The sequence below is a fragment of the Vigna angularis genome, chromosome 11 (assembly GCF_016808095.1).
Source record: "Vigna angularis cultivar LongXiaoDou No.4 chromosome 11, ASM1680809v1, whole genome shotgun sequence".
Classification (NCBI taxonomy): domain Eukaryota; kingdom Viridiplantae; phylum Streptophyta; class Magnoliopsida; order Fabales; family Fabaceae; genus Vigna; species Vigna angularis.
Window position 1 is genome coordinate 26645781 of NC_068980.1, and position 24095 is coordinate 26669875.

At 28.8% G+C, this 24095-nt stretch overlaps 2 protein-coding genes across 3 annotated transcripts; both read right to left on the bottom strand.

Moving 5' to 3' along the window:
• Positions 1-265: 265 nt before the first annotated feature.
• Positions 266-6735, bottom strand: LOC108332554 (probable ADP-ribosylation factor GTPase-activating protein AGD11). The gene is made up of 10 exons (XM_052871037.1): positions 6670-6735; positions 6438-6561; positions 6224-6316; positions 3987-4071; positions 2809-2884; positions 2543-2706; positions 2204-2453; positions 1686-1802; positions 1501-1596; positions 266-547 (listed from the first exon to the last, which is right to left on the bottom strand). The coding sequence occupies exons 2-10, from the start codon at positions 6484-6486 to the stop codon at positions 266-268; spliced, it is 1212 nt and encodes a 403-aa protein (XP_052726997.1). The 5' UTR covers positions 6487-6561; positions 6670-6735.
• An 8062-nt stretch (positions 6736-14797) lies between these two features.
• LOC108334188 (uridine 5'-monophosphate synthase) lies at positions 14798-20805 on the bottom strand. Of its 2 annotated transcripts, none has more exons than XM_017569890.2 (7): positions 20543-20805; positions 16594-17446; positions 16314-16397; positions 16009-16091; positions 15827-15914; positions 15487-15741; positions 14798-15183 (listed from the first exon to the last, which is right to left on the bottom strand). In XM_017569890.2, exons 2-7 carry the CDS (start codon positions 17389-17391, stop codon positions 15055-15057), a joined length of 1437 nt encoding a protein of 478 aa, XP_017425379.1. In that variant the 5' UTR covers positions 17392-17446; positions 20543-20805; the 3' UTR covers positions 14798-15054. The 2 variants fall into 2 exon arrangements, with proteins under 2 accessions (XP_017425379.1, XP_017425380.1); XM_017569891.2 differs by having other exon boundaries at positions 16594-17473; positions 20543-20796.
• Positions 20806-24095: the final 3290 nt, after the last annotated feature.

The window sequence follows — 24095 nt, forward strand, 5'->3', positions numbered from 1 at the left end:
AATGTTACATGTATATTTTTCTAAATCATTTTTAATTATTGAGGAATTAATTTTTACACACACATATATAACATCAATTATAAAGTAAAAATATTAAAATTAATTGATAAGTTACTCTCTTATTGGTACTTTTGTATGTTGTGTTCATTAGTGAAGAATGATGATATGCACAAAATAATGTTTTAAGGAGAATTGAGATGAGATAAGTTGAGGTAATGAATGGTTGAAATTGTGTTTTGACTAAGTTTTTTAATATTTATCTCAATTACTGAGTTAAAGGAACACATTCAAGTTCAATCTCTAACACACCTCTCTCAACATGTTGGAGTCTTACTGAGACCTGTTGTTTGATTTTGTCATCTTCAAGGGAGATTATGCTATCCTTAATAAGAGTGTTGTCACTACTTGCTACCATTTTTTCAATCTGCACGATGTTATCGTCTGAAGATTTTTCATATTCTGTTGCAGCTGAGACCAAAGGTTGAATGTCTATTTCAGCCTCACCCATAAAATCATCAGTGGAGAAAGTATCTTTATCATACACAATCTGCATATTTGACAAGAGTAAGTCATCATTAACAAACACTAGTACACAAATTCGACAAAATCACCTTACTAATTATTTGGAAAATTTATGACAAGATCACAAGACAAGAAATATCAAATAATCATGATTCAATATTTTTTTCTATTTTACTTTTTAAACTTAATTAGTAATTTTTTATCCTTATATTTTAATTTTACTCCCTCGAGTCCCTATTTTTGTTAAGATTCAATGTGGTTCATTATGTTAAGTTGGTATTAACATATTTAAAAGTGTTACATGTTAAAATTTACATCTATCACATGTCAAAATTTGGATCATCTTCTACTTGGAAAATGTCACATGTAGATAATCCAAACATCACAATTGACAAACTTAGATTTTGACACATAACACTTCCAAACTATGTTAATGCTAATTTAATGGAAGAAGTCACATTGAGTCATTTTACAAAATATGGATTCAATTGAATAAAACAAAATATAAGAATTTCGAAGGTCTAAATATAATTAATGATCAAATTACTTAAACCTATTTTTGACTCAATGTTTTCTCTTTATTTTTTATTTAGAGACTCAATGTGAGATCTATTCTGTTAGATCAACATTAACATTAATCCATTCTCTTTGTCCATATATAATTGGACAATAAACATGTGAAAGGAATGATTATATTAGCATATTGAGTTCAATATCTCTAAACAACATTAATTTTTGATTTAATAAAAAATATCACAATGAGGTTGTTTTAAAAAAATAAGAATAACATTTTTTAAAAATATATATATATAAAAACTACTCTAAGTAAAAAATAAATAGAAAAAAATATATTGAATCATTGCCATAAATATAAATAAAAAAATATTATTAAACCTAGTCTATACCAATCTATTCACCAAAAGGCATGATTATTTTTGATGGGATTTATGAGTCACAAGGAAATGATATTCAACTTACAATTTTAAGAGGAGGAATATTATCAGGAATTGACAACATTAGGCTTTCATTCCAAATTGGGTTTAAATTGTTCTTTATGACACGAGTCTTCACTGACTGCAATATAAGAGAATATATATCGAAATGTTAAGTTGAATTTGTATATGAATGGTGTGATGTAATAATTTATAGATGAAGAATCTCACTTGGTGACCAAGGGATATGATCACATAAGGATCACTACTCATTACATCACGAACAGCAAGATTAATTCCTTTAACCACATTCACCTTTATCAACCCAACAAATTCAGTCATACCTGCCTATAACAAGGACAAACAACCTTACAATAAAATACAAAATTATCTATCAATGTGCTTAATATGTTACAATCAAAATCAACCCTTTTTTTTCTTCTTATTATACTAAAAATGAAATATATGAGCACTTTACCCTAATATATTTTTTATTAGGATAATGATACTTTGGCAACATCTTTTTGATAACATTTTAATATCATCTATGTATTATTCTGTTATTGATCCAAAATTACTCAACAATTAATAATAATAATTATAAACACCAATATTGACTAATCACATAATGATACGTACATGATGTTAAAATGCTATTAAAAAAATGTTGTCGAAGTATCATTATTTTTTTATTATTACAAAAGTTTATTTGACATATTGAAATAGGCAACAGTAAAATGAAACATTACCAATGATGTGCTATTCTTTGAAGTCCTAAAGTCATGAGTTTCTTTTCTTCCTCGACTGTTTCGAAATGTTCTGCAAATACGATGTTTAGTTTGTTGTTTATTATCAGAAGAATGCTGCTTTTTTTCTCGTATGGACTGAAGTCTTGAGGAACCAATCTGAGAATCTGATGAACTTCCTGAATTGGATGGTATGAAAGGGCAAGACATGTTCTCCTCAGCATCCAAAAACTGCATAAACTCATATTTTCTCCTGCATAATATGAAATTACAGTTTTCAACTATGTATTATGAATTTTGCATGCATGCAATGGTACGTGTATTGTGTGGTTATCCAATTACCTAATGAATTCAGAGCGTTCTTCAATGGAAGAATTAGGTTTTGGTTTTCTTATGTTACTTGGCAGGTAAGCTTCATACTTCTTGTTCACTACTGTATTTCCACCCAATTTCACCAATTCATCAACTTGTTCATCTGTCCATTCATCTAGCTTTAGGGACAGAACCTGTGTTCATGTCAAATCATTGTTACCATTTTTCTACTTACAACTATATAGATACTCGTAATGATTTATTTCAAGAAAAAATAATTAATCTTCATAAATTACCTTTGATATATGGACACCGAGGCTTCTATGTACTCCAGAGCATTTGATACATATAAAAACTCCAAGGCTTGTAGACCTGATATTCAACCAATGGTGTGAATAGAATTAAATGCAAACACTATGACTTCTTGGTTTTACTCATTTAACTTAATTTTCAATACTTTTTTATCTTGTTTTATCTACTAAATGTTATTTTCTTTTCATTTGTCTATAAATTTAGAAACATACAAAGTAAATTTTAAATTTAACTCAACCTTATAAAATTGATTTATAAGATGAAGTTTACATGTACTAGTATATCATAAATAGCTTTTATCTCTGGTTGATACAAGACTTTCATGCAATCACGTTAAAATATATACATATGGAGTGTGAAACTAGATATTAATAAAGTTCATTAGGGGATGAAACAATATATCTAGCAAATAACAAATTTTGCTAAGATAAAATAACATATGTCTTTGATTCTATGTTAAAGAGTGCAATTTAAACACAATTCAATCTTACAAAATTGACTTATAAAATAAGATTTGTATTATTTTATATATTATAAATTAATTTTATTTTTAGTCAACTTGAAATTTTAACATAAAAAAGAGATTGTGCTAAAATAATATCTGCGGATTAATAATGGTATAAGTTATTAGACTCATTATAATTTGAATAAAAGAACAAGCTTTCTTTGAGAGAGAAAAAAAATCAATAATTTACATAATAAAAAGTAAAACTTAAAGGTGAAATAGGAGGTTTTCAAATTAATTTGGGATATTTCACCTCCATGAAAAAAAATGATGGTTTTATTTAATTATAAGTTTATGGGTTTTGTTTGATTTTCATATTTTTTGTATTTATTTCGTTTAATGGAGTAATTTATGATGACAGACGATTAGTTGAAATAATTGATTTTCTTTTTTGTTATATTTGTATTGTGTCTTTGAAATATACTATATATATATATATATATATATATATATATATATATATATTATAAAATATATTTTAAACATACGATGGAAGGACAACACCAAAAATATTAATAAAACATTGTTAATTGAACTTTTAAATATCAATCTGATTGCATGTCAAAATATCAAAATTTATAATGATATTTGAAATAAAAAAAAAGAAAATAACATGAGAATAAAATAAAGTCGTTTAAAAATGAATGTAATACTTACACCCATTTTGGCTCTAATGATCCACAATCGGCACAATACCTGTTCCCAGCTTGACGCATCAAATTGTCTAATCTTTTCTGCGGTCCTTCTTATACATACAGGGAAATTAAAATATATATATTTTATATATATATTAAAGTTATAAATTATGTAAATTTCTCTAGTAAAATTTATCCCCAACACATTAATATTTGCAATTGAAAAGTACAATAAAGACAATATCAGACTACCTTGATGAAAACATTAAAAAAAACACATTAAACATATAAAAATATTTGGTTAAGACGAAGAAAGAAGAATTCGAAATTTACCAAAGAAAATAAATTCTACAAAATATTCCGATCATTTCACTAAATATTCTAGTAACATAGTCGTAGTTCTTAAGGTTGTGTTACACAAACTAGTTAAAATATTAACTTTAGTTATTTTTAATTAATTTTTAAATAATGCTCTTATATCGTTTTAGTATAAATTTTGTCCAGAATATCACTCAAAATAACTTATTTTGTTTTTGTATGATAACGTGTCAATTTTTTTTCTTAGAATTATTTACCCTTTTTGTAATTTTTTCTTCTTCTTCCACCAGAGAGCAGAATGTGAAATAGAAAAATTGAAAGATTTTTTCTCATTTCAATAAAAATAAGATTTTCATTATATATTGCAATCTAAAAATTTTCATCACCACCACAGCCACAATAAGAAATTAGATAAAGAGGTGAAATTCATTTGTAATCTCATACGAAGAGTGTTTTAATTATTTTTAAACTTTTCTATAAGTAATGCACATTTTGTAAGTAATGCACATTTTGTAAGTTGATAGAAAGAAAAATGTTTTTTTTTTGGATTTGAGTCTCTTTGAGATTTCTCTTTCTTTCATTTTCTTTTATATTGAGAAGTCTTTTCAAATGGTAAATTTACAGTTTACACTTTTCCTTTTTCCTCGTTGAAAGGAGGGTATTTCTCCTTAATAATGTTTTCCATCCCTTATAATAATGTTTCTCATCCCTTACAATGTGGTTGAACGAGACAATTTAATAAAGTAGTTCATTTATTTGGTGAATTTGAAATTCTTTAAAATAAAATAAGTTGTTTTGATGTGAAAATTCGAAAAAAGAATTTAAAATTTAGGAATTTTGAAAAGGTACTTCAAATAACTAAAAAAAATATGAAAATCATTTAAAAAATAAAGAAATTAAAATTTCAGAACTAGTTACTTTTTCTTTTTTAGAGGTGTCAATTTGACCTATGATTTATGAGTTAGTCTCAACTCACTTCAAAATAAATTCCATTATATTTGTATATTAGGTTGACCTTTGACCAGGTTGACTCGATTAAATCTCCTTGCTAATCGATTTGGCTTAACCTTCAATTTAGTTGCTTGACGTGGATCAACTCGGTTTGACCTTTTACTTGGTCGACTTAACCCGATTCTTCGGCTTAACCAACTTGAATCAATCTTTAGCCTAGGTCATCTCAAGTCAACCTTCTTCCGAGTCAACTCAAGTTGACCTTTGGTTCTAATAAGCTTACTCAACTTTCGACACAGGCCAACTCGACTCTTCGAACTAACCGACTCGAGTAAACCATTGTTCCAACTTGGCTTGATCTTTGATTCGATCCAACTCAATATGATTTTTTGACCTAGTTGACTTTGCTCGACTTTTAGTTCAAGCTGACTTGACTTGACTTTCAGCTTAATATGACTCGACTTAATTTGTAGTCCAAACTGTTTCAGCTTGATATTTGGTTCGAGTAAACTCAGTTCGATCTTCGATTCAGAGTAACTATTTTGGTTTTGTTATTCTTTTGGTCATGTGAATTTTTTTATCTTGTGGACTTTTTGACTTTGATCCATCTAGACTAAAACGGGATAAACTAAAGTGATAACTCTACTTTCTATACACATTATACATATATATTATTGAAAAAAATTAAATTATTAAATATTATTTTAACATTTAAATTTAACTATTTTTTTTTGTAAATTTTAATTTTAAAATACATATTTTTAATATGAAATTTTATCTTAGAAAAATTCAATTACTCTATTCAAAAAAGAAAATTAACATACAAAATATTTAAAAAATATTACAAATAATGATATTTAAATATTATATATTTCAACTTGTTGTGTATTTTAATTTCTTAAAATTATTGAAAAAGGTGTCTCCGGTACATGATAAACTAACAAAAGAGTATTCAACATAACAAAGAAAAACAAGATGAAAGTATATTACCAGAAGACATCCATCGTTCTCTTAGATTGTGAGCATTGAGATTAGGTGTTTCTGAACAAAACAGATCATAAAGACAAGATCCTGATCCTGATCCTACAATTAACCATTTCATTTAATACTTAGCACCATATGCTCTCATCATGATTTACAACATTCTTATTGGTAAAATCTAATTATACTAATAATAAATTCAGCCATTAATAGAATCAAATACCTGATATGCCATTGGTACTATGATGTTCTCGTTGAACAGACATCTCCATTTTTAAATATTTAAAACCAATTCAAAAGAAATTGAGGCTATAACATTGGAATAGCTATGTCTGTCAACTGCTCCTCTGCAAATTGCGTGAAGAAACATAAAAACATGACCAATAAGAATAAAATAAGAATGGTATAAAAGACAATAAAAGAAAATTGTTTTTGGAATATATAGAAAATCTTACAAATTAAATAATCTCCTTTCTCATGACATTCGTCAATGGCAGCTTATTCTCTACACCAGATGGAAGTCAATTGAATTTTGTTAGCCATTGTAGCAACACAAGGAATTGGAACATTTTCAAACAATGATGAAATCGTGAAATTTGATATAATTGATCTAAAAAGCTAAAAAGAATTTGAATTTGTGTTATGAGAAAATGCATTATTCTTAATTCGTATGAAAAGTGAATGGGAAAAGTACCATAGAACATTGATGTTCATAGAGAAATAGTTGAACGCGCTTCATGGGGGCGAGTTGAATCTTGTTCATGACAAAGCAACGTATATTTATCCAACTCACATTGCTACATCAATTCCTCAACTACTACCATAAATAGACATTTTCCAATCTTATCTCATTACCAACAGTCATTAAAATATGTATACTTATTATCACATCATATCTATTACAACTCAAAAATCCTTTTTCATTTCATATCTCCAAACACATCCTAATAAGAGCAAAAGAAGATTTTAAGTTTTATCAACTTACCTTAACAAAATCTTCCACTTCCCTTGCTGTTTTTTCATCTCACTCTTCCTCAAATCTTTTCCCATTCTTCAGAGGCCATGTTGTCTCAAACAGAAGGTATATATATATTATATATTATCTGATATGCATTATTCCAATATTTGAGATTGTGGTGTGCATGTTTTAATGTTTCGGTCAACGGATTCTCTTGCAAGCTGTCACATTATCTGAAGTGATATTAGATTTGGATTTTTGGAATTTAAAACTAATAAATGAAATAAAGAAAATTTTACTATTTTTTTATAGTGAGTTTTCTCAATTCTTAATATTGTGTTTAAATTATAAGATATTTTTACTAAATTAGATATTTATGAACGAATAGGTATAATAAATATCATCATGAACTAGTAACAAGTTGGTGTTACAAGACGTAATCCAAACTCATAAAATATTTGAAAATTAGAGAAATGAAGTTTTCTATAAAAATTAATTATACTTGATAAAAAAAAATCATTGTTATCCTTGGATTAACCTTTTAAGCCATTTATTAAAAATTTAAATTTATTGTTAAATTTTGAAAAATCAAATTTGTTAAATGTACTCTACAATCCAAGTAGAATGATACAAATATAAGGAAAGATTTGTATTTCTAATGTGAACATTTATTCCAAATCCTAAAGCTTCTCAAAATGTTTGATTGATCTGAGTTAAGTGATAGAAATATAAAGATGATATAATTCACAATATCAACAATTTAATTAGGTTAGTGTTGAAAAAGAAAAGAGGTTAAACTCAAACCATGGAGAGATTAATTGATTTTAAACAAAAATGATTTTTCAAGGTTTCAAAAATAGATCATAAAGATTTTTATGAATCTTGTTACTTTATTTAGAATGAGATATAAGTATCACATCAAACACCTAAAATAAAGCCAAGAAAATACAAGAGACGCACGATTTTATTTTAAAAAATACTAAAATAAAAATTACAACTAATTATTATCTAAAGAAAATATAAAAAAATTATTAATTTGTAACGGATATACGTCATCCCATTAAAAAAATAATTAAATATTTATATCCCTCGTTCACATAGATCTATTAAAGATATTTATTTAATAACTTTATTATTCACAAATCTATTTTTTTTTTTCATCTGTTCATATATCACAGAAAAGGAAATCGGCTTGTTAGATCCAAGGCACGCAAAATCTGATAAATGTATAATAGATTCTGTAAATTAGAGCCGTGTATATTAAAAAAAGTAGTGAAGTGTGGTGTAGAGAAAAAATATTTTAGTATCAATTTTTTTTCGAAAGAGAGAGAAAACTTAATAAAAATATTAAAACAAAACAAACAAACATTTTTATTTAATTATCCTTTTCATATTCCTTTTTATTTGTTTAAAACAATAGCTTAAAACACAATTTAGTATTTTGTTTATTATTTATTCATATTTTTATATTTTATATTTTATATTTTCTTAACTTCACTACTTTTAAATTTATTTAATATTTATTTCATTAATTAACTTCACTATTTATTCATTAATTATATTTTATTATTTTTGTATTTTGTATTACTATTATTATAAGATGAAATTCGATGTTGTAATATAGCTATTCTGAAATTTTGTATTTAGTATGTAATATATTATCTTATCTCAAAATATATATTATCTTATCTTAATATATATTAGCTTATCTTATTTATATTATCTTATTTTAATATATATTATCTTATCTTAATAGATATTTTCTTATCTTAATAAATATATACTCTTTAAATTTTAAATATTTGTACGTATATTTACATATAAAGTTTATTCAAATTTTAACTAATTAATTATCAATTAAAATTATCTCATGATAATAAATCTTTTAATCTTTTTATTTTATTTTATCTCATTTTATCTTATATCTTCAGTTTGTTTACCAAAGACTTAAAAAGTCTATAAAAACAATCTTGAATTCACACAAAATACTCATTCATTCTCCTACTAAAAAAATTCTTTCTTATTTCAGTGTGAGTATTGAAAAGATTTTTTTTTTCTTATCAACTCTCATTCAATATTTGTCTTTCTCTTACTATTCAAGATTTGGCTTCAAAGAATCGTCTCAAGGAATTTACAAGTTTGGAAAATACATCATTTCTTCTCCAACTTGATTCGACAACAGTCTCTGTTTTGTTTAGGTAAGATCACATCATGTACGTTTAAAATTTGATTGATAGATTTGTAGATTATTCTAAACTATGCAATGTACAAAATTTTGTTATTATGTATATAAATATATTTTTTCATTTTCTTTTTGAAAGTTTAAAAGGTGAAAAGAATATGAGGCCAAATATCAATGAATTCCAAGATTTTGAAGGATCGTCAAAGAATTGCTTTTGCTCTCAAGAATATTTGATTCATGAGAATGGTCATAATGCTTCTTATTCACCATTTCTCGTAAACTACAGAAACTATGTCTTATATCATAGTGAAGAACGTCTTGAAAAAAGACTCACAAAAAGTGATGTGAATGTTAATTTAAATAGACTTCTTTTCAATAAAAAAGAAGCTGAAAAATATATGTTACCAATATTGAAAGATGACGATGATATCCAAGAGGGAGTAGATGTTTGTGCCTACGATGATTATGAGAATCTTTATTCACTGGCCTTCAAGAAGTGGGCAAATAAATACTATGTGTTGAATGGCGAGTGGAAAGGTTTCTTCGAAAATCATAAATTGCAAAGCAATGATATCATCAGAACATGGATGTTTCGTCATTCAGAACATTCAAAGCTATGTCTCGCACTTGAATTTAAAAAGATTGAAATATAGTCCTAGTTGACTTAATGAAATGCTATAGAATTACGTTGGAGTTTTATTTTTTAAGAATAGTACATTCTAGAGCATCAATATTTCTTACTTTTAATGTTGTAAAAATTATATATTTGATTTTCATTATAGTTTTTCTAAAATTATTTGGTATCACTAGTTCCATTTTAACTAGTTAAAAGTAGTAAGTTATATATATATATATATATATATATATATATATATATATATATATATATATATATATATATATATATATATATATATATATATATATATTAGAATACGTTGTGGTCAGTATTAGGTATATTTTTTTATAATTTCTTTATATTATGGATTTGTTTTCATTTGAAAAGGATATTAATATTTATTAATTATTAGAATGAGTTTTTTATGTATTTTAAAAATAAGGTTTGAATATTTTAAGATTTTAAAAGTGAATGAGACATGTGTGGAATGTTTGAAAAGAAAAATAGGAATTTCGATCGATGTAATTTCAACATATATTATGATGTTTAACTTGCACTTCTAATAAATATAAATTACTATAGGTTACATTCTTTGAAGAGATAGTAGATTTATATTTCAGGAATTTAAAATTAATAAATAAAATGAATAAGATTTTACTAATTTTTTACAGGTGAGTTTTCTCACTTGAGATTGAAACTATAAAATAATTCTTGAGGGCTTGATTGATCCCTCTCATAATCTTCTATTTATAAAAATAAATTGATACAAGAGTACATGATAATTAGGGTAACTTAGACACAATATAATCATGATAGGGTAACCTAGACACAATATAATCATGATAAATAGGGTAACCTGGATACAATATAATCATGATAAATAGGATAATCCTAAACACAATATAATCATGATAAATGGGGTAAATATTCTAACATTCTCAATTCTTAATAATGTGATTAAGTTATACGATATTTTTAATAAATTAGATATTTATGAACGAATATATATGTAATAAATATGATCATGAACTAGTAATATTAAGTTTGTGATGGATAAGAGTTTATCCAAACTCATAATATGTAACATCCCGATTATATAATAATCAATATTATATAACAAGGACGTTAACATTCAAATATAGAGAACAGTCGGAATTTTTGACATGTAATTAAAGTACGAAATTACAGTCATCCAAAATAAAAGAAACGGAAATTCAAACTTAACCAGTTTATAGATTCGAACACTACACGTGTTCAGATAGGAAATTCCTAAGAAGACTACTCCGCAGCCTCAGTATTCTCTAGCTCTTGCTCCAAAGGACTCTCCGCGAAAACATCTGCTCCCATCCAAATGGATGATCATCGCCAAGGAAATATAACCAAACGGCACACAACACAAACAACGCAAGGGTGAGCTAGATATAAAATCATGTTATCATACATAGATTTATATACAGAAATATTTAGGCATGCTTATTAAACCACAATCCACATATTCACACGACTCATCCGGATTCTTGTATAATTGTCGAACTATTGGTCGTCTCTACACTTGCTAGCTCTGCTGGTCTTTCTCCAACGCTAGCAATATAAATCCCCCAAGCTGCCTATGTCTAAATTCAAAGACTATAGACGGGGATCTCCCTCTACTCTCACCACTGACATTATTCTTCTCTACTTGAGTGTGAATAATGCTTTGAGTGTAGGGATAAACATACCATTTTGAAGCCCCTACAATTATACAGACACAACCACAATATTTCACATAACCACTTCCATCCATCTTTCCCTGAGATTTCCGAATCATACTCACATTCATCATTTTCATCATATAATCACGGAAATTTATCATATTTCATGCATTCTCATATTTTCTCACAGATCACATCACCACATATATTCCACACATTTATACACAGAATTTAATTCAAGAGAAAATAACACTAAAAAAAATATCCAACTTATACAGAACACTATTTGAGCGAATACAGTTCTCCAGAACGAACGCCACAGTACGAACGTACTTTCCAAGTACCTAACAGTTTTGAACGAACGTCCCAGGACGAACGTCGTTTTTCCGAACACCAGCCAAAATTGGACGAACGTCATTCCGGACGGACGAACGCTCTTTAACCAATTTGGACGAACGCTGATTTTGATATTTAGGCCGAACGCTATTTTCACCGAATGGACGGACACTATGCGAATCTGGCCGAACGCTCAAGAACAGGCTGAATGCTCACTTTAAGTGGAAGAACTAACGCTCACTTAGGACGAACACTCACTTAGGACGAACGTTCATAAAAGATACCGAACGTTCAGAATTCAGCTATTTTGGGCGAACGTTCAGAAAATACCGAACGTTCACACATTTTTCCGCCTATTGGTCGAGTAACTGGACGAGCATCCCAAAAATTTGACGAACGCTTGGGCCGATTTGTGGACGAACGTTCAATTCGTCTTAATTTGGACGAACGTTCAAAATGTAACCGAACGCTCAACAATTTGGACGAACGCTCCACTATTTTGGACGAACATCCAATTTGAAATCAAATTGGACGAACGGCGATTCTGCAGAATTCTGCAGAATCGCGTGCAGTGTTCCAGAAACTCAGAAACTTCATTTTCAACCCAAAAATACCCAGATTTGCATCAAACACAGTATCATTCAACAATCAAACGAATAAAATCTAACTCCCCTTACCTCTTGAAGACTTCCTTTGTGAATTTTGAACCTAGAAATACAAGTGTCTAGATCTCCTTCCAACTCCAAGGCTCTTCACTTCATCTCTCCCAGCAACTTTCAAACTCTCTTCTTCCCAGCTGTTGTTTCTGGTAGGACCTTGTGCTTGCTTCTCAAGTGTCGTGTGATCATCAAAAGAAATTGAAGAAGTCTTCTCGGTGGTGCTTACCTCCATATCTTTGTGCTCCTCGGCGTGACAAAGGCAGAAACCCATCCATTTGTGTTTGGTTCCTCATTGGCAAAGCACTTTCTCATTTCCAGGAACACTTTCTCACATCCAAACTCACGTTCCTCCTTCATCTATCCAGCCAGACGTGAGTTTCACTTCTTCACCGTGTACCTTCTTTTATCTTCTTTGGAATCAACGTGAATGTGGCGGTTGCATGCTGGGCGATGCCGGATTGCTGGTGTTGATGGACGAGAGGCCGTGACTGACTGCAACTCCTGCCGCTGCTGCACCGTGTTGGATGGTTCAAGGCTTCTCTGCTGGTTGCGTGAAAGTGGTTGTTGGATGATGAAGATGGTGGCTGCTGGCTCCTGAATGTTGGACGTTGTGTGGAGGCCATGGTGGTGACGCCTCCCAGCTGGACCGTGGGCATCTGCTGGTTCTGCTAGCCAAAGAGAAGAAACATTGAAGTGTTGGATGAAAGGAAATGAGTTGTTCCCAGGAGCTATCCTTTACGTGCTGCTTTTCCATGTGTGCAGCTCTCCAATTTAATTGTTCACCCGTGAAGATAATAGTAAAATATACTGTTGGCATGTGAACTATAATAATGTTCACGGGTGTGGCATATCTTGCATGAACGTGGGACAAAAACTTTCAAGTAGAATACGGCTGCTCTCCTATGCTGAACGTGAGCTCTGTGTGTGGCATGTTGTTCCCCTTCTTTTCCTCTCACCATTGCTTCAATATTTTTAAAAGAAAGAAGTGGTTCTCCAATTTCTTTTCCACCTCCAGGACGGACCAAAACTAAGCAAGCGATTCTCCATTTTCATCCTTCCCCCAATAATTGTTCCCCAATAATGAAAAAGGTGGGTGACCGCCGTGTCCCCACCACTCTTAAAATCATGGTCCTTACATAATATATTGAAAATTAGATAAATGAAATTTTCTATAAAGATTAGTTTAGTTATACTTGATAAAGAAATCATTGTTATCTTTGGATCAACATTTTAAACCATGTATTAAAAATTGAAATTTATTGTGAAAGTTTGAAAAATCAAATGTGTCAAATGTACTTCATAACCGAGTTAACTTACAAAATTATAAGGAACGATTTGTATTTCTAATGTCAACACTTATTCCAAGTTCTAAATTCCTGAAAATGACATTGATATGTATTTACAATAAATAAAGGCAAGAAAACATAAGAGACACATAATTTTATTTTAAAAGATACTAAAATAAAAAAATTAAAGACACGCTTTAGTATTTTGTTCATTATTTATTCATATTTTTATATTTTATATTTTCTTAATTTTACTATTTTTGTCTTTACTTGTTTAAATTTATTTAATATTTTTTTCCATTTATTCATTAATTATATTTTATCACTTTTGTCTTTTTTATTATTATTATTAGAAGATGAAATTGGATGTAGTAATATAATTAATTTGAAATATTTGTATTTAGTTTGTAAATATATTATTTTATCTTAATATATATATTCTTATCTTAATAAATATGTACTTTTTAAATTTTAAACATTTGTATATAGTCATATAAAGTTTATTTAAATTTTAATCAATCAATTATTAATTAAAATTATTTGATAATGACAATAAATCTTTTTATCTTTTTATCTCATTTAATCTTATATTTTTAGTTTGTTTACCAAAGACTTAAAAGTCTATAAAAATAACCATGAGTTTACATAAAATATGCTTTTAAGTGTAAATATGTATACACCATTTCTTGTTTGTTCTTTTGATCCATATATATATATATATATATATATATATTTAATGTGTTTTAAAATTTTGATTCAAACTAAGTGTTCTTCTGGAATCATCCACATATATTAAAAAGATCTTAACTAACGATACAATGTTATGAAGCTCGGTAGGAGACAACCTCGGCATGCTTAACAAGAGACAACTTCAACAAGCTTAGCAAGAAACAATATGAGCAAGTTCGGAAAGAAACAAGCTTAATAGGAGACTAGCTTGGCAAGGCAAACTTGAAGTGAAAAATAAAACTAACAAAAAATGATCCCCTCAAATATTGCAGTTGAAAAATGTCATCAATGTTATATTGTACCCAAAACAATCTTCCTCTGGGTGAGATTAGATGTCTCATTATTGACTCATCCTTTTCTTATTCTGCAGGATTCAGGCATCAAGAACACTTGGCCAAATATGCTTTCCACCCTTCAAGTCGGTATTCACGAGCTGCCTCAGCAGGATTTGCTGCTTTGATTATGCCTCGTCCCACAATGATTATGTCACTGCCCCTATCATGAACCACCTGAAAAAGAAAGTGAAAAAGGAAAACTAGAATCAACTTTTTCATAACCTAAAATTGGTGTAAAAATTATTTCATATTTTTCTATAATCTGATTCAGTTTTTTTTCTATTTCACTTGTAGAAATTCAAACAAGTGAGCTTCTCTTTTTAATGCTCTATGCAGAAAGCAAGGGACTGTATGGTAGAAACTAGCACACCCTCCCTCTTCCTTTTTCCTCCATTTTTTTGTTTTCAATCCAAGAAAGAACAACAAATAATTGGGGCAAAATACTTCTGCAAATCATTGTCAAAAACATTAACTTACAGAGTATGGAGTGTTGTATTGCTGGCCTAAAGCATCTCCACCGGTTACCATTTGAACTCCAGGGGTTGCCTGAATGAAAGAGGGATTTATAGGTGCTCTTGGCCATGATGCAGGATTGACTGAGATGAAGCCAATTACAAAATCAGAATGATCCTCAGCAATTTTTACTGCAGCTGCGGTATAATCTCCCTTGGCAAAGTTACCTGCTGAACTCATTTCAGCAAGCAATAACAGACCCCTACCTCGAGGTAAACCCTGAGTATGGTTCAAGAAACTAGTTAGGCCATGAGTTGAGGTGTTGCTATGGTGTAAAGTGATTATATTTACTACTAGTGCATACCTTCAATTTTAATCCATCAACAATTCCAGGACCTGAGATTATGTGAGCATTCACTATATGAGCCCAATCCAATATTTGAAAGATACCTCTGAGACAGTGGAATAGAAATATAAGTCATGTTGAATGCAAAAATGGATGAGAGGAATGCCAAAAAGGATTCCATGAAAATTGAGCAGGCTTACCCTGCATACTGCATAGTCACTGTGTTACCAATATCAGCAAATTTACGATCCTCAAAGATCAAGAAGTTATGTTTTTCTGCAATCTTCAATAGAATAAAACATACATTAAACTCAAGTAGACCATAAATTTAAAAGATTGCTTGAAACATATCACAGACAATGCTCAAAATACATAACATAAGGCCCTTATCATCATAGGTTAAAAGCAGGTGTGATTATGTCAATGATATCAGGAACCAAAAGGTTTCTTGAGCTATCCGGAAAAGAGAAGAATATGAAAAAAAAAACTTCTTTTAGCACTATACCGAGAGAAGCTTTGAGCCAAATTCAGGAGTAAAATCTGGATAAATGTCCACATGAGTCTTCAGCAGGCAAATCTCAGGTCCAACCTGAGAAAGAAAACCAACCAAATAGTCAAAAGAAAATATATGATCATTGTCAATCTTCTTCTAATCAGAATCCAATTGATGTTAATAAGTCAGAAAACACCAAATTCTTTAAAGTAGAAAAGCAAGAAAGAATTCTGCAAACTGATGATCCGAGTGAGAAAAATAGTAGTGTCCAAGAAAATGACATCAGAACTACCTTCTCAGCGATTTCAATCAATTCAGCTGCAGTTCCAACATCGGCAGCTAGACACAAATTACTCGTCTTCGCAGCCATGATCTCAAACAACCTCTTTCCCATTAGATTCTTTGAGAGCCTAGCCCTCTCCTCAAATGGCAAAGCCTTGACCTTTGTTGCAGGCTTCTCCACCTTTGGCACAGCCGCAACCTTCCGATTCTCCTCTAAAAACTTTGTAACAACCCCTACCATCTCCTCATCAAGTTTCCCATGATTGCCCAAAATTTTCACCATATCCGTCAATTTAATAATTGCATGCAGCTTGATGCCATTCTCCTCCAAATTTTCTCTCCCTCCTTGCTCTCTATCAATCAAGACAACAGCATCACTGATCTCCAACCCAGAAGCACGTAGTGGTGCCGCTGTTTCCAAAACCGATGTGCCGCTTGTAACCAAATCCTCAATGATCAAGCAACTTTGTCCAGCCCTGAAATCACCTTCAATAGCTTTAGCAGTGCCATAATCTTTGATTTCCTTGCGGCGCATGACCATGGGAATGTTTTGGGTAAGGGAGACACATGTAGCAATTGGTAAGGCAGTGTAAGGGACACCACATACAAGATCATAGGAAGTGGAAGAGACAGAGGAAATAAGGGTTTGAGAGATTTGCTGGAGGAGAGAAGGGTAAGATATGATGAGGCGTAGGTCTATGTAGATTGGTGAGAAGATGCCAGATTTGAGCTTGAAGTTGCCAAATTTGACAGCTGAAATCTCATGGAGTTGAAGAACTAGAGACTCTACCAATGATGATGCTGACATTTCCTTCCTTTTTTTTCAGTGTGTCTCAGAAAGGATTTATGATCTTAGAGATAACCTGTCTCACCCAGTATGCATAATAAAACTGCTAAATCAAAAAGCTCGAACAATTGGTGTGCAGAAGTAAAAACTGCATAGATATTTTTGTTCTACAATTATAAGCAACATAATGGAATCCAAAACATAGACTCAGTCATAGTTACAACATTCTCACCTTACCTCGTAGATCAAATCATAGAATGAAATCATAGATTGACCAATTCGTACAACTTAATCACAATCAAAATAATTAAGAATGCGCAATGACTAGAAGAAAAAGAAAACTGGGTTCAGTAGCATAGCAGGTCACACAGACATAGATCAATCCGACAAACTCAACCCAAATTCTTAAAAAAGGAGCCAAACCATAATCCGACCAAAATAATTATAAGACTTCTAAGCATCTTTGTGGAATGCCTTCCAAAAACATGGTTTTGGCCAAAACTTATTAGATCTTAGAAAACAAAAAAAAATGCAATCTACCTTCGAAACATGTTAACAGTTATGACACCTAGGAGAAATCGATACTGACAAGATCGAGAAGAATGGCTTTCCTTTTCTTAAAAAAATCGAACATCATCTATGCTTAATCAAAAGGAAAAGGAAAAAAACACAAAAAGCACAGTTTTAAACTAAAACTCAGAAGAAGAAAAAATGCAACAACCCATATAAAGCTGCAACAATTTCAATAACATGTTAAACACACAAAATAATTAAAAGAAAAAAAAAAGCAAAAATAATACACATGGCATGCAAAGTTCATTTTCATAATCTTCACTTCACTTCCTCATTGAACTAAAATAGTAAAATTAAGCAAAATACAATAATGGCAGCATTATTATTACAGCGCATCATCATGAATGTTAAACATTGGATATTGTACAAAACTACTTTAAGAAAATTAAGGTAGTAATTTGTTATTCTATAAGATAAACCTTTGCCCAAAAGATATTTTCCCAAAAGATAAAACCTTTTTCGACCAAAAGATAAAACTTTCACCTTTGCCTGATGTTTGTTCCACTCCATCACAGTTTTGCATGTATAGAAATGAAGCAAATCAAATCTATAATAAAACTTGCATGTAGTAGAGATCCATAAGATTTTAAACAAAGATAAGTGAAGTCTAATCGCTACAAGTAATCATAATAACCAAATCATGCAATAATCATGCAGTAACAGATGAATTGTAGTTTAGTGAAAATAGCTAATAGAAACTCAATCAATAAAGTCCCATTAAGAAGTATGTGCACTGCAACGCCACAATAATATTCACATCCATGCAAGTAAATGGTAAACCAACAAGCAACAGACCTTATTGTTTGAAGTTTTTGAGGCTTCTTTAAACTCTCCTTTAAAAGTCATTTCCAGCTTTAGAGTAATGCAAGATTAAATCAAGATTAGCTTAAAATGAACTTCCAACAGTCATAAAATATAAATATTTGCATCAACCATAGAAGCTGAGAAATGGCTAATGATACTGCCTAAGGGTTCATGTGTTAGTCTTTCTTACAGAAGATCGTACAAAAAATCAAAGTAATTTTGTACCCTTCCAATTAGATTAGCCAAAGATAAAGCTATACATCATATCATGTCAATTTAGCATCTAATACTATTCGGAACTTTCAAAGAATAAAAAAGTAATGACCTTTGTAATTGAATAGCGGCAGAATTATTGAAAGAAATAAGAATTTAGCACAAGAAAGTTTAATTAAAAATGATGATAGGGAAAATAATTGAGAAGGAGCTAGATGTTCTGTGATATCCAATTCCAATCAACACAGCAAGTGAATAATGGGAAACAACACAGCAAGTGAAACCGAGCTTTGAACAACTTGCAGCATGGCAAACAACCCAAGCAAAGAAACCAGCTGAAGAATCGTTTCTTCTCAAACTTGCTTAGACAGAGAGGTCTAGTCTAATACACTCATGAAAAGCGAAAAAATACCAAAGAGGAAAACTATACAAACAAGAATGCATAAAATCAGAATCAAATGTAAAAGGAAACTTGTTCATAAACTCCTTATAAATTAACAATATTATTAACTACTTGCTTCACAAAATTAACCACATGGTGTCATTAACCCCTTATAAAGCAAACTTAACCAGTGTGAAATATTTCAATAAGCTAATGATTATCCTAACCACATAAAAGTTATTCTTGCTTTTCTAGTGGATCCATGTTGATTTTTACAAGCAGATATTAAATAGGATAAATTGTAATAAAAATACAGATAAAAACAAACCTAATTTAATGTAAACATATTTTATTGCCTCTGATAGATATCACAATTTACAAGCACCTAAAGCAGGATTTATCATATTCAATAAATTTCGGCTTTAAAAAAGGATGAATTTTTTAAAAGCAAGATAAATTAAGATACGTCTTTTCCACATTTAAGCAAGAGTATCTGTACTCTGATCTCCACATCTTTCATACTATCCTAATCTTTATTTGTCATCACAAATCAGTGTGGCCAATATATTGTTTCATCTTCCCACAACATTTATACATCAGTTGTTTGGCTTTCAAAGACATTTTCAAATACAGTTATATTTTCTCACTTATTTTTATCACCTTGTTTTTCATTTTTTTACTCACCTAAAAAATATAACCCAAAATAAATTGAGTGTATGCTTTGTTCTGTTAAGAGTTAAACTTCTTTTGCTTAACGTTTTTCGAAGATATGAAGAATCAATGAAATTGAAGCCAAGTGTTAGAACTTTGCGTTTAAAAAATTATCAACTAAAGAATGGCTGAGAAAAACTAGTGACATGCAAAGTGTAATCCACCATTCATTCTAATAAATGGACTTGTAATTAGTGTTGAGACAAGTAAGGAAATTTAGCATATTTGAAACGCATAAAACAGAAGAGAAAAACATATATTCCACCCGTTTACCTACCTTTAAATTCAAATCAGAGCATAGACAGAAGACAGAAACATTATGTTATTAAATAACACTGTTTTCCACTCTACCCATCAACTATAGATGGAGCACTTTTACAGGTTGTATATACAAAATCATGTCTGAACATTTGCACAAATATATATACAAAATCAGAAAGTGATATATAAAATTTCAAAGGAAAAATAAATCAAGGGTAAAGGACCAACCTGTTGCAACAATAAGAAGACAATGAAAGAACGTTGAAGGACGGAAGGGAGTTCGCAATAGCCGTGAATAGCGAATCAATTCTTTAGTTGTTAATGCCCAAGAAAATGATGGAGGAAGTGAGCCCCTTGGCCTTGCGGAAGGGAAAGAACGAAGAAACCGAGTCGTGGATGAGTCCTGCAAGAGAAGAATCCGCGAAAGATGTTGAGTGAAAAGTGGCTGCGTACAATCTATGCACTGCTCTTGATTAGTAAAGAAATGCTATGACTGGAACTGCGTTTTTATATATTTATTATATATCATCTAACCCTTCTATTTTCATTTATTGCAACTTGGTCCTCTACTAATAATAATTAGCAACTCGGTCCGTTAAAATCTGTTAAGAGGGATCTCTTCCTTTCGCAGGCAAAGGCATGGTTTTGTACCAAGTTGATGGTCTTTAGAGAGTTAACATTCAATCATTTTCAAAAATTTGATAATTTTAGTGCTTCCTTAAAAGATGGTAATCTTCTTGAAAGACAGACACAAAAAATATTTTCTACAATCTAAAATTAATATTTTTAATGTTAAAGTCATACCATGTACTGCTTAAATCCTCATATTTCTATCATCTTCTCAAACGAAAACTTATCAAACAGAATATATATATATATTATGTATTTGTAAATAACAAAAACACTTTGAATTTGTCAAAATTTAATGCTTATAAAAGTCATGTTTATCCTTTAATGAAAACAAACATATTTTAGAAAATAATTTGATAAAAATTAAGTTGTCACAAACAATGTTCTGAAAATCCCTTCAAATAAATAAAAATTTAAAATGAAAAAATTACTTTAAAATATTCTTTTTAGATATTGTAATATCTGAATTATTGCAAATATATTATAATATTATGATTTAAATAATTAATATATAGATTAAATTTCAATTAATGATTTTAATAACATAATTTAATATGTAAAATAATAAAATTTTTAATTTATTCAACCAAAAATATTAATTAACTAATTAAAAAAATTAAATATATACATGATCAAATTATATATTAAAAGATTATGTACTAAACAAGAAAATTTCTAAATAATAATCAATTTTAACAATAAAAAATATATTTAGAAACCAATTTAGAGATTAATTTCATTCATAATCAAAATTTTGGTAGTTAATGTTAGTAATCAATTTAGAGATTGATTCATATAAAAATTATTTTAGTTACCAATTTAGAGACCAATAAAACTTTTTATTTATAATTGAAATTATTTTAGTTATTAATAATTTTTAATTTATAAATTAATATTTAATTAGTCACTATAGTAATTAATTATTTTTAATCACTAAAATTTGTCATCATTTAAAAATTTTCTTGTGTATTGTAAAAACAGAATGGATTATATATATATATATATATATATATATATATATATATATATATATATATATATATATAATTTATATAACTTACAATATCTTTAACGAGTTAAAACTGAATTGGTGATATCAAACCATTTGAGAAAAATGATTATGAAAAACAAATATATAATTTTTTACAACATTGAAAATAAGAAACATTGCTGGACAATTAATCTAGATTGTACTATTCTTAAAAAATGAAACACCAATCTAATTCTAAAACATTTCATTGAGTCAACTATGACTATCTTTCAATCTTTTTAAATTCAAGTGCAAGACATAACTTTGAATGTTCTGAATGACGAAACATTCATGTTTTAATGATATCATTGCTTTGCAAATTATGATTTTCGAAGACAATTTTCCACTCGCCATTCAACACATAATATTTGTTTGCCCACTTCTTGAAGGTCAATGAATAAAGATTCTCATAATCATCCTAGGCACAAACCTCTACTCCTTCTTGGATATCATTCTCATATTTCAATATTGGTAAAAAATATTTTTTAGCTTCTTTTTTATTGATAAGAAGTCTATCTAAATTAACATTCACATCACTCTTTGTGAGTTTTGTTTCAAGACATTCTTCACTATGATATAAGACATAGTTTCTGTAATTTGCAAGAAGTGGTGAATAAGAAGCGTTATTATGATCATTCTCATGAATCAAATATTCATAGAACAAAAGCAATTATTTGACGATACTTCAAATTTTTGAAATTCATTATTATTTGGCCTCATATTCTTTTCACCTTTTAAACCTTAAAAAAGAAAATGAAAAAAATATTTATATATAATAACAAAATTTTGTGCATGACATATTCTATAATAATATTCAAATCTATCAATCAAATATTAAAACACATATTTATGATGATAAGATATTATAAATTATATACTAACAACAAAAAGTTATCTATTACAAATTTAGATGTAATTGTGTATTTTCAAACACTCATTTTTAACCACTTATACATATTTATACTTAAAAAACGCATATACATATTTACACTTTAAAAACACATTTATACATTTATATATACAAAATATATATATCTCAATAATATAACACAATAAAAACACCTATCTATTATTATGTATTAGTTTTAAATATACACAATAAAAAATACGTAATCAAACTTTAAACATACATGATGTAATTTTACCTTATTGAATAAGTTGTAGAAGAAATAATGTCTTTTTTCCAAACCTGCAAACTCTTTTACGACGATTCTTTGAAAGCAAGTTTCAAATAATAAGAGGAAGACAACTACCAAACGAGAGTTCACAAGAAAAAATCTCTTTTCAACACCCAAACCCAGAAAAGAAAGAACTTTTGAGTAATGATAAGAAATAAATGAGAATGAATGAGTATTTGATGTGAACTCATATTATTTTTATAGACTTTTAAATCTTTGATAAAAAAAACTAAAATATAAGATAAAATGAAATAAAATAAAATTAAAAGATTTATTATCAATTGTAATCGATAATTGATTAATTAAAATGTGAATAAACTGTATATAAATATATACAAATAGTATTTAAAATTTAATATTAAAGTACGAAAATATCTATTAAGATAAGATAATATATATTAAGATAAGATAATATATTATATACTAAATACAAAATTCAAAATAGTTATATTACAACATCCAATTTCTTCTAATGATAATAATACAAAAGTATGATAAAATATAATTAATGAATAAATGAAAAATACATTTAAAGAAGTAAAGAAAAAAAAGGTGAAATTAAGAAAATATAAAATATAAATAAATAATAAACAAAATACTAAAGTGTGTTTTAACTTTTTTGTTTTAAACAAATAAAAAACAATATTAAAAGGATAATTAAATAAAAATGTTTGTTTGTTTTGTTTTAATATTTTTATTAAGTTTTCTTTCTCTTCCAAGAGATTTTGGTACGAAAAGTCTTCTTTATATCAGCACACCTCACTACTTTTTCAATACACACTGCTTTAATTCGCAGAACCTATTACATTTCTCATATTTGCATTGCAGCGTCTTCCTTTTCTTTTCTCTTATCCACATACGGATGAAAAAAAATATTTATCTACTTGTGGATATTTGAGATAAAATTATTAAATAAATATTTTTAATGAATATATATTGATAA